Source organism: Prinia subflava, chromosome 3 (assembly GCF_021018805.1).
Source record: "Prinia subflava isolate CZ2003 ecotype Zambia chromosome 3, Cam_Psub_1.2, whole genome shotgun sequence".
Lineage (NCBI taxonomy): Eukaryota > Metazoa > Chordata > Aves > Passeriformes > Cisticolidae > Prinia > Prinia subflava.
Genome location: NC_086249.1, coordinates 16,751,199 through 16,768,673, shown reverse-complemented (window position 1 = coordinate 16,768,673; position 17,475 = coordinate 16,751,199). Strand labels below are relative to the sequence as shown.

Genomic DNA, 17,475 nt, shown 5'->3' with positions numbered 1-17,475 from the left:
AGAACTGGGAACAGGACCAGGAACCTGTCTTCAAAGCTACTTCTTGAGACCACACACTTTTTACTGGGCTCCTTCCACTGAGGACCCTGTGGAGACAGAACGAGCTCGCGTTTATTACCCAGTGCATGTGCTCTGCTTCTATCGAGCTCCAAAGGAAAGCAACAAAGCCAAGAGGAGCAAAACAGCTCCCCTTTTTCTGAGAACCCCCAAAAATGTACCTCAGTGCTCTCAACCTTCCTGGGACAGCTGCTATAAAAACCTAGAGAGATGTGTTGCAGTGGGATGGCTTAAACGGATGGTACACTGCAGAAGACGTGTTAAACTTTGCATTTGATTTCTGTAGCTGCACTGATGGAAATCCTTTTTTAATGTTGCATTAGTGCTCACTTATTTACTGTTAGGCGGTACTTTCTTTACTGCATACAAATTGGGCAGAGGCAGGGCAATTTACCACCCAGAAAACCTGGCTTCTTTTCTCAGCCATATAAGATAAGAGATTTACACTGTCAAAAATCATTGCTGCTATGAAAAGAAGCTGCTAAATATGAACTTGCCAGGAAAGCTTTTTTTTCTTTTAAGTTAGTCTCCAGCGGAGCTGTTTTCACTCTTTGCTTGTAAAGTCATTACACATCAAGCGAAAAACAGAGCTGTACTCTTTAGAAAGAGGTCAGGGCACAGTTTCACAACAGGCATAAATCAAATCCAGTTCATGCTGGAAATGAGAGTTCTGGCCTTTTGCAGGTCTGCCCCAGTCTCTTGTCCCAACATCTGCAGTCTGGGCAGAATGTTGGGTCAGTCAGGTAAAGGAAATGGATCCAAATCCTGAACATGTGTTGTTCAAAGGTTTTTACTACCACACAAAGCATAATGCATCTCAGGAATATGCAGGTGGGAGGCAGAGAACTGACCTGGCTCCATGATGAAATTAATGCCAATCACGGAACTGCAACCAAAGAAACATCTCATCCTCACTTTATCTTTGTTCCTCTACAAAAGAGCAGACTTGAATCTCAGAAAGAAGAGTTTGCATTTTCATCTTGAGTCCAAATCCAGGTTCACTTACAAGATTTCTGACAAAATAGTTTTTGCTTTCTTTTGTTATCAGTTATAATTAGAAGTGACAAAATGAGCTATCTGTTTATCCATTTTACTGTTTGGTGCTCTTCCTTGAATCTACAGTATGAGCAGTCACTTTGGAAGCATTACAAGTGAAACAATCTGCTTAACAACTAGACAAGAACAAGGAGAGCAGGAGTAGGACAGGATGAAGACATAAAAACAGTTCTGGAGGGAGGAAAACTATGTTCATGAGAGAGACCAGGCTCTACATCCCAGTCCCAGAGTGTGGGGAAGACAACAGGACTGTCTGCTACCAGCACAGAAATATTCAGCATTCCAGGTAATGTGGTTAGTATGGAAAAACATATATACAGAACACACATGAACAGAAAAGGATATCAAGACTAAAATATTAGGCAAGTATTTTATAATATTAGCAGAAATTACTTCATAAGATGGTCAGAAACATGAATTCTTAAGTCAATATCCAAAGCTACTCTTTGAAGTAGCTCTTTAGCACAACCAACTGTAGTTCTGCACAACTTCAACTAAAGTCATAATCACCAATAGTTTTGGAAAAGTGCCAGAAGGGATGAGCTGGAGTCTGAAGACTCATCTTAGACACCGCTTTCCTAGGCTACAACCATTTGGCTTAAACACACAGACAAAAGAATTACTTGAACAGTACAAATAATGAAAAAGCCCCTAAAACAAAAAGGACGTTGGGAAGGATCCTGCCCGAATCTCCCACAAGTTTATTACGAAGGCAAAGTGATGTAGAGAAAAGTCCTCATGTATTCATCCACAAGAGTGCACAACAGAGGGACAGAGATGCTCAAATTAATCTAATCATGACATAATCTCTCCCTGTCCCTTCTACTGTCAGGCAAATGACTCCTGTCTTTTTCCAACTCAACCCTGACTTGGAAACTATTATTCAGGCACCAGCTAAGTATAAATTTAGGGATGGTAAATAAAGCCATTCTCTTGAATATACTCAAATTTCTCTCACCAAAAGTATATTTAAAAACCTTGCAAGTACTTTCAGAACAGAAGAAACAAAGGTAACCAAACTGTAGCACACTGAAGAGACTCACTGTCCATTTTTAAGAGCTGTCTGCAGTAGAAACTGTTTCCATGTCTATGCAATGGAGACAAGGCAGAGGTTATGGTTAAGTAAAGAAAACTGCCTTTGCTGTTGCAACTTGTATTGTTCTGTCATCACAAAACATGGGCATATAAATGCATAGATCTATTTTGTTATCCTGACATTATACTGGCAAACATGTGGCAGTATCCTTGGGTGGAGAATAGAAAAAATCCAAGAGTAATTTTCCCCACACAGAAAGGGCTTAAACTACATAATTCTATTGTATTTACTATAATCTTAATGAGATCTTTAACTAGCTAGATGCAAGAGGAAAGGCAGGCTGTCACAGTTGGACATTTTATATATTTCTGGAAGTTATCACAGCACTGCCTTTGTTTTTCATACCCTAGGGATCTGACACCTGAAGGTAGCATCTGAGTAATGCCAGGATAAAGGGCAGCTGTAATGGGGCCATGGTAAGCAACACCAATCTACCACGAGCTTACACGGAGAATGCCTTTAGGCCTTTTGTTGGCTGCGCCACTATCCCTCCCCCCTTTCAAAAGAGCCAAAAGATTCACAGAAAAGTAATCAGCAAAGCTGAACTTCAACAGCCTTGTAATTTACAGTCTTGCACTTGATCCTGGATTTCCTCCTTGGCTTTCCAGTCACAGGTTACATGGTATAGATGAAGCTTAGTCACAAGAACAGAAACAAGTATAAAGATTAGTAGCACAGATCAGACTGCACTTCTGAGAAGAAAGAAGGCTCAAGGAGTTGAGGTGGCTGAAAGACACAGAAGCGAAGATATGACCCAGTAAAAACAATAGCAGCAAATATCCAGAAAGAGTAGTAACTTTTTATTTTATGAGGTGACACCATTGGAAAAACTGGACCTGTTTTCTGACCCAAGATATACCTGAAAGATATAACTGTGTGTTTAAAAGCCTATCTATTCTTTTCTGACTGTTTTAAGTCAGCCAGATTCACACCCCTGCAAAACAATGCTTCTCGTAAAACAGGATGCCACTTACTTCGCAGACCAAGGTAGAAAAGCTGCAGGATGCATGAATACAAACTATTCTCCATGAATACAAACTATTCTATATGAAGTAAAAATAAAGGGAGGTTTGGATGAAAAGAATATTTAAGGTACTAAACACACTGGTATTCTGAAAAGGACTCCCTGCCAAAGCACCAAAATGTCCAGGATTCCTCCTGTTGAGGCTGGGGTTGTAGGGATAGGTGACAGAGGAAAAGAAGAGGGAAGCTCTGTTTCTGAAGAATGGTTTGCGAGATTCCTGGAAAGTTCAGATTTTCTTTTCTTTTGCTCGCCAGGGACATGTTGAACTGCCATCATCAGGTGCCCCACACCTGTAAACTGCTATAAAAACACACATCTGCTTGCCCAACACAAAACTGTGTTGGAGATGAGAGACAAGCCTCTCTAAGTTTTATAACGGGAGAATCCAACTCTTAAGTTACAAATTTACTTCAATCTCAAATTGTCAACAGATTGAAAAATCAGTCTGAGAAGAGTTTGCACTGCAAACTCATACTATTGCTGCATCATAGAAAAATAGTTTTTAGAGTGCTAGCTAGACTTTTCTCATAATTTAAGAAGGAAGGTATCAATAGTGTATTAGGATAATACCAATCCATGTCTACTGAAAAGCCTAAGATACATCTATGAAGTTAGGCTTCAAACATCCATAAAACTTGAGCTCAAAATTCCAATTTTAGCCCAAGATGTATTTAATCTGAAAAAACAATATATTCCTTCATAGATTTGTCTGTCTTCAGAGTTAATTTCTCTGTCTCTCTAAAAACCCCAGAATGTATTACATTGTGCTATAGCACCAGCCACCATTCTTCCTCACAAGTAGGTAAGACTACACATCATCCCAGCAATACTGAGCAGGAAAGTCACAGGTCCGTGCCTCCCAGAAATGCCTAAGAGAGCAGACCAGAACCAGATACATCCAATGCAAGTCAGCACCACGGAATTTCAATGCAACTTGTAGCTACTACAGCTTCCAAAGAGAATTCTTGAATGCCATCTATGCACACTTTTGCAGACCAAGGAAGTTCCTTGAAAACAAGACCTTATTTTTGTATAGATCACTGGCCTAGAAACAACCAGTTCAGACTACATATAAACGTGCACTGGGTACCTCAACTGCATAAAACTAACTCCAGGGAGGGCCTACAAACCCAGCTTTGACAAATACCCATGTACTATTAAACAGCACAAAACAGGGAGAATGCTTTTGTGTCTAAGAGTATAAAGCAGGGAATGACTATATTCTCAGCAGCTCTCTTTCAAACATGCTGAAAGTAGCTGCCTAGAAGTTATTTCACACATAGAAAAAAATCCTTCTGTCTGCCTCTGGTCACAACTACTCAACAAAAATAACCACCTTCTATCTATTGTCATGTTCAGTAATTCTTCAGCTTAGATGGCAAAGATTTGTGCTTCTGAAGCTGCAAGTTCAAGTCCTGATGACAACTAGCTGTAGCAGTCTAGTTACATAGACAGTTGTAACAAAAACCCACAAACAACTGACAACATTTTCACTTTCACTTCTTCAGTCACTCCTGTTTTTTCAAAGCCAAAGCTCTGAAGAGGTTTTTGTCACTATTCAGTTCTAAGATGGAGAAGCTCTGAGAAGCTTGCCTATGCCCACTGACATGTCATCAGATGTTATATCACTATAACTCGTTAAGAACCCATTCTATGTAATGCTACTACTTAAATCTATCATGGCTCAATATGCTCAAAATGTTGAAAGGCAAGGATCTTGAGAAGTAATGCACCGAGAAGATAAGAAGATAAGCATCATTACCAGCATCATGCTGGGTAATCCATTTTTTAAATTTAGCATTTGTATAATAAGTACAGATCTCATAAATGAAGTGTCATGTAACCCAACTGTAATAACCTGGTTTAAATGCTATTCTACACCCAGCTGACATCAGCAAGGGCTGTGTGCAGAATGACTTGAGAATGATAAGCTATGCTGCAAGCACAACTCTCCAAAACTAATTGTGCCCTAATGGAGAACATAAATTCGATCTTCCGGCAAGCTTGTCTCACTTCTTAATTTCACCTGTGATCCTCTAAAAAACCAAAAAACCATTCTTTATAAACAGAAGGAAGTTTTAGTCTTCTTATGAAGCTTCCATTTGCTAAAAGTTGTGTTCTAAAAGACCATCAAAAGTGCATACAGATGATTCATAGACTGTTCACGCTAAGATAAACATCTAAGCTAACTGTGCAACTCAACTCCATGTCCTACAGTACAGCTCTGCACTTCTACTCCACTGTACATTAATTCAATCTCCCCCAATCCAAATGCCTCCAATGCAAGAATTCAGATGTGAGCCTGATATTCAGTGCTACCAAGTTTTTGGGCTTGCTCTTGTGACTTTTACCAGGATACAATTCAAAACTGAAGAGATCACTCCCAGAGACTTTATCTGCTCTAATTTTTTCTGTCGGTAACAAAGTATTAAAAAGCCTTGCTGGATTTACTAACCTCCCATACTATTATACATCACTTAACCAACACACAGAAAGTAACTCTGATATGGAAACGCAAACCATGGATTAGTGGGGAAAAGATACATAACTCATTGGAGAATCTATCACAAAACCAGTGATGTGTAGTACTGCCCTGGCATGTACCTGTCAGGTATATGGCCTGCTGTCAATTATCTCCAAGTAGTTTATTCAGTGTTTTTATTGCCATAGAGTATTTGGCCCAAAAGAATCTGCCCTGGACATTTGCTCAGCTAGGCATGCAACCCTTCCACCCACAGCTATTCCTTTCTTAGCAGAAGGAAACCTGAGTGCTGATACAGGATGGAAATACACTGTGACCATAACAGGTTTTCTCAAGCAGCAAGAGGAAATGTTAACTACCCAGGCTTCAATTGCTTTAGATTCAATATTTAACTTATTCCACACCCAAGAGGCTGACTAAATAATTGTTACTCTGTCCCAAGTCAAATATTCATCACTGATATATGGAAGACCAATTAATTCTGCAGCAATGTGTTTGTTTCAGTGCTAACGGTTTCCTCTGTGGTCATGGAGGTCACAATACTGCCTGTGTGTCCTGCATTGGTGTCTCCCTATGAAAGCTAGATAACAAGAAATCTCAAGAAGAAACTCCAAGAAAAAAACATCTCCACTCAACAGCACACCTACAGAAGTACAAATAAAATATTATCTATGAGAGAAGCATTTCAGAAAGTGACTGTCAGCCCTCATCACACTATTTAACAGCACTACAGAAGTGCCACACACATACTGGAACACTTTCCTCGTTTCTATGTGACTTTTGTGCATATCAGCTGATAGCATGACAGTATGCAGAGTATTGCAATCTGCTACTAACACACACACCATCATCAAAAAACAAAACAAAACAAAAAACAACTCACCTATAGGCAACCCCCAGACCAACAGATATTACAGTGTACTGCTTCAGTATCTCCTTCTCCTCAGCTACATCAAAAGTTTGCAGGTCCCCAGCTTAGTTAAAGGCACCCAGTTTAGACTGAAAGCCACCAAATTACTGAACAAACTGAACAACTTGAATTTTTACTTTCAGCCCACATCTTTATTATTTAGATCCTATAGACTCACCTTAGTCCATGGATGTGCCTTAATCTGAGGAAATTTGAATTCAGTATAGTTTGGATTCATTTCTCTAATTTGCTCCCTTGTAGGCGTTCCCAGAACCTATAAAGAAAGAAAAAGACAAATTGCTTAGATATGCTTCATATAGAATTAAGACTGAAGTATAACCTATCAGACATTGAGACAATCTAAGTCAATCTATGTAACTAGTAAGTTAATACAGAGATCAAAACAACAAAACTTTTGCACCCAGGAGAGGGAAGTCCTGTCTCTGGGCACCCTTCTCCAGTCTTTGACCAGAGTAAAAAATGTGTTGCACTCTGTGCTGCTGCCGCTTGCCCAGTCAGTGGGCAACACTAAGAAGAGCCTGGTTGTTTCTTCATCCCCTCACACCACCAGGCTTTTATACACACTGATGAGCACACTTTTATACACACCCACCGCCAAGCCTTCTTTGCTTCGGGCTGAACAGTGCCAGCTCTTGCAAGCTCTCCTCATATGACAGATGCTCCAGTGTCTTAATCCTTTGTGGCCCTTGCTCCAACATCAGCGGTCTCTTGCTGCCAATTCAGTTCATGCTCCAAGCCCAGTGTCAAAAATTTAATTATCTTATAAAGTTTTTCACAAAATAAAAGCATCTCTCTCAAACCTAGCAATATTTTGGTGGGGTAGAGTTCACTTTAATTAGGTTTATATAAAACAGTACTACCAAACACATTGTCTTCACTGCATATGGTTGATAAAGGATCAAGCAGCACAGACTCTATTTTTCAAGTCACAAACAGCAGTCCTCTGACAAGCTTAAAAGATCAGCCAGTTACTGCTGAGCATCTCCTGCTCTCCCCACAAACAAAACCGTGTGGGTTTGGGCGGTGCTTTCTCATCTAAGTATTTCCACATGGAGGACAACTTAGTTTATATCTACCTTGGAAGTAAAAGGCATACCACCTCTGGTTTACCTTCACTAAGCTGTATTTCTCATTCCCAGAACCTGCATAATGTTATTTATGGATGCAAATTAGTTGTATGAGAAATAACAAACAATTGCACATCTCTTTATAGGGGCGGGTAGACTTGGAAAGGATTTCAGAAATCCCTTGAGGAAATGAGCCTGACAATATGGCATTAGTGCTTTGTTTTCAGTTAGCACAAAGTGTGAGAGAGCCATTTTCTTCTGGCTAAAAATTGCAAAGTATCTTCAAGAAATCCCATTGTTTTCTGCTTGCACCCAGTTCCGGGCACCTTTCTCCTCTGCTGAGAGAAGGGGAGACGGCAGAAGGCCGGAGTCACTCGTCTGTGCTGGGCTCAGCCTCATCTATAGGAAACCTGTAGCAGCACTACTTTGGCTCCATGACAAATCCCTCCACACAGTTTAGAGTAATGTTATCATCTCATCTCATCAGACTGCACTGTCACCACCAGGCAACAAATGATCACACAATGCTGGCACTCTACCTTGCTGCTTGATAAAGAAATATCTGGTTACAAATTCTAGCATCTGTGTACATTTTCATTCTGTTAGAAGAATGGAAATGACAAAAATGCACTCCAGAAAGTCAGGTAAGGAGGTAAAAGAGCAAGGTAACTTCTGTTTGAGTAATTTGTGGAACAGGGAAATTATCATCAGGTATTACAAACAAAACTTGGTGTCTCTTTGCTAAAATAGGAGTTGCACAACACAAAAAAATCCTACCCACAAAGCAACCTTTTAAATAAAGAGCAGCAGCAGTGGAAATAAACCCTGCAACTTGTTCAGATAGTTGCTTCTTGGGTAACAAATTTGACTGACAAATTGTATAAAATGAACAATAATGTTTCATAGATCACATCACTCATGAGGATTTAAAACCCACCGAATTCTAAAAGCCAAGGGTTACTCTCAGAGATGCCAGCAGATGTTTTTTGTGCGTGTCTGAAAACTGTTTTCACTTACGGGGTAAAAAACCAGAATGTTTACAGATTCCATATATTTTCCTCAACTTTCAAAGGAAAAAAGAATTGAAAGGAAAATGTGCACTTTCCCTGCTGTTTTTCTGTCTGGCATCCACCAGAGCATCAGCCTCCCAGTGGCCAGCCCTGCCAGGATGGTGCTGCTCTCAAATCCTTGATGAACATCACTCTCAAACCCTTCCAGTTCTAAAAGATGAGGGGATTTCACACCCATAGATATTATTTTCATCCCAATTCAGGATAAAAGCAATTTTTAAAACCTTGGAAGTTTTTTTGATTACTTAAATTAACTTTCTGAAATATTTTGGGCCTTCTATTGCTCTCTCATCTTTTCTAAAAGTTAAGTTTTCAGGCCCCCTAGTATAAATAATACTTTTTAAAAAGCATGTTTACCTTCTTTAACCTTTTTCTCCTCAAAAAAATTCCTTCAATAGCTTTTCTAAGAAGCAGTGAGTAGATTTATTTTTAATATAGCCCAAATATATCAAACTGGCTCGGTTGCCAAGGCTGCTCAGAACAGGAGCCTACACAGTGCAAGTATATTTAAAGACCACCTATAGCATCAGAGAACTCAGATTAGATAAGCAAGGGCAATTTCATGGAAGAACCCACAGACAATGTCTATTCATACATTTCATTAAAAGCACAGCTGTAACTCCACGTGATGGGAGAGGGCAACTCCTAAGCTCAAGCACAGGCATCTAAGCAACAGCACTTAAGGTTTCATGAATGCTTAGAAAGGAAGGTACTGAAGAGGGATCACGGTAGCTAAAGAAGGGATTGCCTGACCTCTCAAGCTACATAGCAGCCTTAGACACATGAAATTACTGTACAAAAGGAAAAGTGACTACTAGTACCTACACAGTGTATTTATATTTACTGTGTTCCCTCGAGACTGTAAAACCAGATTGCTCTTTGAATTTGTACTGAAAGAGGATTAAAGGAAGAAATAAAACCAACCACAAAACAACATGCCCCAAAATGCAATCAAAAACTGAAAAGAGAAGTAGTTTGGAAGGAAGAATAGAAGTTTTAAAGACTATGTCAAATTCAAGTTACAAATGAGAACAGTGGGATGAATAAAGTGATAAACTGTAAAACTGTACCAGTACTTGACATATCTCAAAGAGGTCCTGTAGTGGATCTCTCCTCACCCCCTAACATACCAATTCTGTTGGCCACATGACTGGAAATTGTACCTCACTGATTGATACCAAATTTTCAGTATATTAGGAATACCTTCAAGTAACCTTGGTAACAGCAATCACTTAAGCTGCTGCAAAAATCTGTCAAAATTCTTTTGAGATAGAAGCATGAATTACTGTGCTCTTTTTTGGCAGAATTACTCCATGAAACCGCTGCTCTTGGTGTATCAACTCTGAAAATACTATGGAGCAGGTGTTCCTTGGAGAGCTTTCACAGAATCACAGAATGGCTGAGACTGGGAGGGATCTCTGGAGGTCATCTGGTCCAAATCCCCTGCACAAGCAGCATTGATGAAAGCCAGTTGCCCAAGACCATGTCCAGACAGATTCTGAGTATCTCCAAGGATGGAGACTCTACAATCTCTCTGGGCAAACTGTTCCAGTGTTTGACCACCCTCACAGCAAAAACTGGTTTGTGTTCAGATTGAATTTCACATGTTTTAATTTTTGCCCATTCTCTTGTCCTGTCACAGGATGCCAAAGAAAGGCTGACTCCCCCTTTAAACCTTCCCTTTACATACTCCATACACTGGTAAGATCCCCACTGACCTTGTAAAAGTCAGAGAGCTCTTAGGAGATACAGGGTCCAATACTGAATTATTTGGGTCAATGCAGATTGGCATCTACTATTCTACTTCCTGGGGAGTCTTATGGAAAGTGATTTTATCAAGGAAAAAGTAGAATTTTTTTTTCTATTTAACACTTGAAAAACAAAAAGAGAATCAAAGTAAGTACTGTAATAACAAAAATGCAGTTGTCTGATGGAATCAACTGTAACTAGAATGAAGACTCAACTTTCAAATGAATGACGGGAAGGTCTGTGTGAGACTACAAAGCATCTTCCTGCAAGCGAAGATGCCAGGTCAACTAGTTTTGCTCTTCATTACTGATTGTCATCATCATCTCTTAAATAAAAATAAAGAAGCATTATCTACTAAGATTAACTAAAGAATACACTTGCTGAGAAGCAGACACTGCTCTGGTTTTCCTAGAACAAAAATTGAACACAACAGGTTTCACAGTACATTCTGTCAAGTTTTTCCCTTGACATAAATCTGTAATGGATGACACTCCCCAAAACATTTTTATTCCATGAACAGGGTTCGTGAAGGTAGGGTAATGGTATGTATCTCCTGCAGCTAAAGAAAAGCTACAATAAAGAAAGGCTCACAAGAATGTCATCCATACCAAACAAGAAGGTGAACCTGGACTAAGCCCTGAACTTGAAAAAAGATTTTCAGTTTATGTTCTTACAATCAACTTTTATAGGAGGAAAAGATGGATTATTCAGCTCCAAAAGACACTTCAGTTACACCTCAGTACCAAGACAGCTGCTGCCCACACCTGCTTCACTATGCAAAACTGCGCTGAGTCATTTATGACCAAACCCACACTGTTGCAACAGCAGAGGAAAAGGAGTTTGTTGCAAGAGTTTCAACAAATCCCAGTGGAAGAAAGGCCCTTTATGACAACCATTGTTACTGCTGAACATTTGCCAAAATGTAATCAGTTAGAAGCATAGGGACCTTGGTTAGAATCAAGGGTTCAGAAGCTCCAGCTGGTAGTAACTAAACTAGAGAGGGGAGAATGTGATAATTTAAATCAGAAACCTCTAGAAAGTCGTGGTTGCATTGGTATAGTAGTCTTCCCTGGGAAAACTGTGCAAGTTTATGGAGGAAATGTATTTCTAAAAGTCTGATGTTTATGGCTTACCAGATGGCATAATTAATACTTCTGCAAACATGACTGCACTCTTCAGAAAGTTGTGAGAGGTGTGCCAAGAGTTATTTAAAAATTCATAATGTAGCATCTCAAGCAGTTAACATGGCTTGAGACAATACTTCAAGAGGCCAGTGGTAGAAAGTGAAATAAATGTACCCACTTTATATACACTTCCTTTCAAAAACACTTTCTTGTCAAACAATGAAAGCCAACTAAATATAGGTATCTTTTCTATTTATAACACAAAAGGAGCTATACATCAGGAATAGGAAGAAATCCATTGTCACCGCTGACATGAATATAATTGCCCATCAACTTTTTATACAGCCTGTCTGCAAGCACTGGAAGTGATGAATTAAGTGAGGCACAGGAACAGCCAAGTTGTGATGTGGGGGGACATCAGGGAAAAAAATGCCGGGGGACTTCCCTCAGGGTTGAGGACAGAACCCACGTGAAAGGCCATGTCAGACGCAGGCAGGTTGTCAGCACAGGACCACATCCAATCAAATGAAACACTCTCCTATGGCTTACTCTCCCAGAAGAGAAGCCTCCTCTCTGCCCATTAACTACTCTGACTGGATTTATTTTATTTCAAAAACTGAGCCCAAAATAGTACCTTGACATTTGAGCATGAGCCATATATTATAATTGCAGTCTATACTTAGCATTAGGCACAGTAAAACTGTCAAGAGCCCAAAAACTTACACATGAATAGGATTCCTGATACTACTGAACTTGCTTTTTCATACATTTTTCCCCCCCTTGCTCCCCCTTACCCAGGGAACTATGAGAAGATGATTTTGTTATTCCTCTTAAATTACCATAAAATGCCAGTTTTGGTTCAAGGAATAATCACAGTGCAGTAGCAACCAAAAAACTCAAAGCAAACACCACCCCCACCCTGTAACCCCCACTTCTTTCCTGCAGTTTTCACAAGTTGGTTGATTCATCTCATACTCTAAATAGCAGCATACGGAAAAAATATTTCCGGTAAAGAAAACACCAGGCAGATTGGCTGATGCTGTCCTCCCTATGTCCCAGGCTTGCTCAGACAATTATTCCTGCTTCGTTCTTTTGACAGGTAATTTTTTTCCTGCTTTTGAGAAGAGGGAAAGTACTAAATAGAAACTTTGAGAGGATAATTATATTAGAAACAAACCCGTCACCCGTCTGAGATTCACTTTCTGCAAGAGGAGTAAAGTGCAACCACTGTTTGCAGGAACTGTACTGAAGCCATTTTAGTTTGAAAGCATATGCCAGCCGGTTTTACCTTGATGGTTCTGGGATGCTCCAGAGCGTGTGCGGCCTGGAATGTCAACAAACTCCCAAGCTTTCACAGGGAGCATGGCAGTCCTGCAGCCAGCACTGCTGCACTGCAAGCTGGGCACTGAAGATTGGAAATTTCTGAAGGAGTCTGTCCTGGCTGCATCTCAAAGAAAAATCTCTTTTGTGGTCTAAGTGCCCCTTCTTTCAAACTGTATTCAGCAGGGTCCCACTTGCAGAGCAGATTTTAAACAGTGAAGTGACAACTGCAACCCTCCCGGGCTGCTGGAAGAATTCATCAGGTACAAGGCTGCATGACTGCTCTGAGGCGCAGTGTTTACCTGTACATAATTTCTTTATGGGATCACTGATGGAATCCACACTACCACCACTGTGACTGTTCGAGAAACTGAGCACATTTCTGAAGGAGATGTCTCTTGAAAGCAAGTAGGGGCATGAATTTTAATGAGTATATTGGGTTACCCACTTGAGATATTCCCAATGATGGGACAACCTAACATCTGGAATAACAAACAAGAGCTAAAAATTAGAAGAAAGAGTCACCATTCAAGATCAAAATTTGCACAGCATGTGATTTCTCTCCTGTAACAGTGTAAGCATTCAAGAAGAGTATACTTGGGTTAAACTATTTCTTCAGATGGAGCTCCAAGACTGTATTCCCACATCATTTTGTCAGGGGTAAATGGTCAAAGTTCTCTCCCAGCCAGACTGATAACATGAGGAAAGACCATATTCAAAGAAATAGGAACAAGAGGAAAAACTTTAAAAGAGGACTGTCTTTTGATGCAATTGAATGTGATGCTGTGGTTCTAGAGGGGCACAGTTTTTCAGAGCAGTTTCCAGTAGGTCTGGAAAAATTTCTGGAAAACTATACAGAGAAGATCTTGCAAGACTGCTTGAAATGGAACTACATGAAGACTATTGAAAGTGTATCCAAATCTGTCAAAAGTCAAAAATGCTTGTGATGCAGCAAGGGACTGCGGATGTTGAACATACGGCCTGCAGGGAAGGGCAAGCTGTGCCAACTGATATATCACCATGAACACAGCTAAAGAGGGGATGTCATCAGGAACTGCATGAGAAAGGAGAACCAATTTAATGTGATGGCATTTTGAAGGCATTATCCAGTCTAATGCAACAAACTTCCCAGCCAGGTGTAGCATTCACTTGCTGTGTTGGGAAATAAACTCTGAATGATCACAGCTGAGTAAGCAACTGAGAGAAAGCTGAAAAGTTTATCTTGGCTCTAAAAAATGCCTCAAGTGTGACTGTGACTCAATCATCCTGAATTGATAAGAATCAGCAGTAAAGTTTCTAAGCTGACCTCTTCCTGCAGTGGAATCAATCAAATATAAAGGATGGAAGTCTGACATATTTCCAAACGTGTGGGTAAGTATTTTCTTACCATAGCCCATTTCTGGGAGTTTAAAATACACCATTTGCCCTGCCCCTAAGTTTCAGACACACAGTTCCAATGAAGATATCTGAAAAGCAGGACCCCAGATAGTCAAACAGCAGCTCCCAGGTCCCAACCTGCAAGCTTCTAGCAAGCTCACTGCTATTGTACAACTGTCAGATCCCACAGCTCTGCCTCTCCCACAGCCAGCTAGCATTAAAATAAGTCTGTATTACAATGAAAGCTTTAAATACTAGTTTTCTATGGCAGCAAATGGAAGAGGTGGATGCCATCTGTCAATTTTTTTTTAATGAATCCTACCCTAAAGGAAACTTTATACAACATCACGTTTTACACATTGTGCCAAGATTTAACATTTCTGGTAATTTTTATGCTGCAGAGTTGCATGTCCTCAATTGTACTGAGACTAAAAAACTTAAACTCACTCATGTCGTTGCTTCTCTTATATCATCCTTTCAAATCTAAGTTGAATTTAAGCCTCATTCTGGAAATGCATAAAAGCAGAATGTTTCATGTCTTGTTTGCAGAGTTAAAAAACTAATCTGCTTAGTTCAATTATTGGTCATTTTTAATGGATACACAGTGGATAGGACAGATCCATCTGAACAGCTGGCAGAATAGAAAAAAAATTACCTCACTTTCTACTTTTTCCCAATTTTCAAAAGGTGAGGAAAATGTTGAGGTAAACACACCTTCTCCCACTACTCCCACCAAGAGAAATACTTGTAAGTGAATACAGCGTTACAAGGGAAGCATCTTGTTATCCCATTCCTAGGCAATTTCTCATGGCTTGATCTTGAACACAATATTCTCAATAATAACTCTTCTCTGTATTCCTACCTTCACCTTCTGCTACTGCTTTTCTGAATAGTTTTTACAAAACTTCACAACAGAAGATTAGGAAGACAAAGGCACTGAAAAGCAACCCATTTCTCCAGTTTTCATTCAGCTTATCTTCCAGTCTTGCCTTCAGAATATACGCTGCATCAGTGACAAATACTGTCACAAGAACACTGTACCCATTCAGGCTCACATTTTACATTACATTTTCTTCAAGTTTCAGTGAACATCCCTTTTAGTGATTACTGCTCTAAGATTTACAGTATTTTTCTGCTAGACTTTCCTAAAACACATTGCCTCGGCACATTTTGTTTCACTTTACTTCTGTGTGTAGTGGACTACACAGGTAACAGAAGATGAGAAAACCCCAGCACAACGCAGGTATGAATGATCATTAAATATCTTTCTTTGTATATTTAAAGAAATTAGTCAGAAGTTTCTTTCTGTGAGGACAATTATCGTAACTTCAGCCTGTAATTTACTGAAATATCTTTACAGTTGGTACTCCTTCAGTTGCCTTGAGAAATAACATCAGTTTGCCAGCACTATATATCGTCACTACTATGAGTTAGTCAAGAAAAGTTACCACCACAGATGGTACAAAGGCTATCAGCAATTTTACTGAAGTACTCCTCAGCTTCAATACAACTGAAGTGTAAAAAAATAAGTGCCACAATTGGAGCACATACGTGCTATGAAATTACTGGCTCACAGATGTTTTCTTCAGTAGTGCAGAACTGATATTAACAGCTTCTTAGCAAACTTCCAACCAAACCACAAATTTCTGCTTACCAAGCATGTCAATAATAAGAGACCATGTGTTTCCTGATTATTTTACTTTCAGACTGTCAAATCAAAGCAATCATAGGGCAGAGCACTATGGTTTTGCCAATAAGGCCTCTCTATACTCAGATTTCTGATCAAGCCATGGACTGTCACCATGATATAAAGTTCTATTTACAAAAATTCAGGTAGAGGTTTGGCTCTTCTTGCGGACAACAAGTGAAAGGACCAGAGGACATGGTCTTAAGCTGCACCAGGGAAAGCTTAGGCTGGACACTAGAAGGCATTTCTTCATAGGAAGGGTGATTAGATATTGGAATGGACTGCCCAAGGAGGTAATGAAGTCACTGTCCCCGGAGAGGTTTAAGAAAAAACTGGAAGTGTCATTTAGCGCCATGGTCTAGTTGACATGGCAGTATTGGGTCATAGGTTGGACTTGATCTCAGAGGTCTTTTTCAATCTTGCTGATTCTTTCATTAGCTTTAGTTTTTCAGGATTTTAGACATTAATCAAGAAACAAACCAGGATTTTCAGAAATGTCCAAAGGCAAACACCACACACAATCCTGAGGAGATCTGGTCATCTGACATGGACTCCTTCACATGTCACAAAAGCAGTGTAGCAAAAGGCAGCACACCACTCCAAGACATTTCTCAAAAGTTGAAAATCTTGTCACTGATACCATCATCAGCCCTACATCTGAAAGCAACTCTGGTTTTTCATTACTGTTTCCTAAGCAAACTGACCCAACTTGGATAAACTGAGTTTGAAATGCACTGGGCAGAAAGGCCGTAAGAAGACATCAAGAAAGTCATAGGAGAAGTATGTGCAAGACATGGAGTCTCCAGAGGAAAGCTGCTGACTGGAGGATGTGCAGCAAGACAGACAGAAACTCACTGCAACAGAAGCCAGGTTTGTGTCAAAACGTGGAAGTGATGGGGTGACAGCCTAGAAACGTCACAGCACACCCCCACACCTCACCAGCCCATGTCCTTCAGGCAGGAGAATGAACGACCAGTCAATATTGGTTCATGTCATAAACTCTCTTAGGACAGGGACAAAGATACCGGCAGCTCTTCTAGACAATGACACAGACCAGTAGGAAGTTCTCCTTTTTTATCCACAGATTTGGGTTTTGAGGGGCTTTTCACATGCATGCTGCACAAATATTTATGCATCAAGGTAGTGGCAAAATCAAGGAGGAAATTCTCTTAATACAATCCCCTCACGGTGATGAAATCAATAAAGCTGAACAGCATGTGAACACATCTTCTCCTCTGTAATAATGCCATCTTATTATGTGCATAGTATAAATTCAGAGGAAAATCATACTGCTCTCTCTGGAAATCTTGTTTCCTTTACTGCAGAAGTTGAAAAAGGTAGAGTAGACAAGGGTGCTGGGAAGTCAGACACCAATCTATGAACTATTCTTCCATGCCTCTAATTTGAGAGCCACAGAATTTTCACAACTTTCCAA

The 17,475-nt window shown here is 39.9% G+C and overlaps 1 protein-coding gene across 2 annotated transcripts in view; it reads right to left on the bottom strand.

The window, feature by feature from the left end:
* Positions 1 to 17,475, bottom strand: part of GSK3B (glycogen synthase kinase 3 beta) — a 143,919-nt gene that overhangs the window by 18,955 nt on the left and 107,489 nt on the right. For both annotated transcript variants that reach the window (XM_063394059.1, XM_063394060.1), the window contains exon 8: positions 6,804 to 6,899. In XM_063394059.1, coding sequence (XP_063250129.1) covers positions 6,804 to 6,899 — 96 coding nt within the window. The remainder of the gene's footprint in view (positions 1 to 6,803; positions 6,900 to 17,475) is intronic.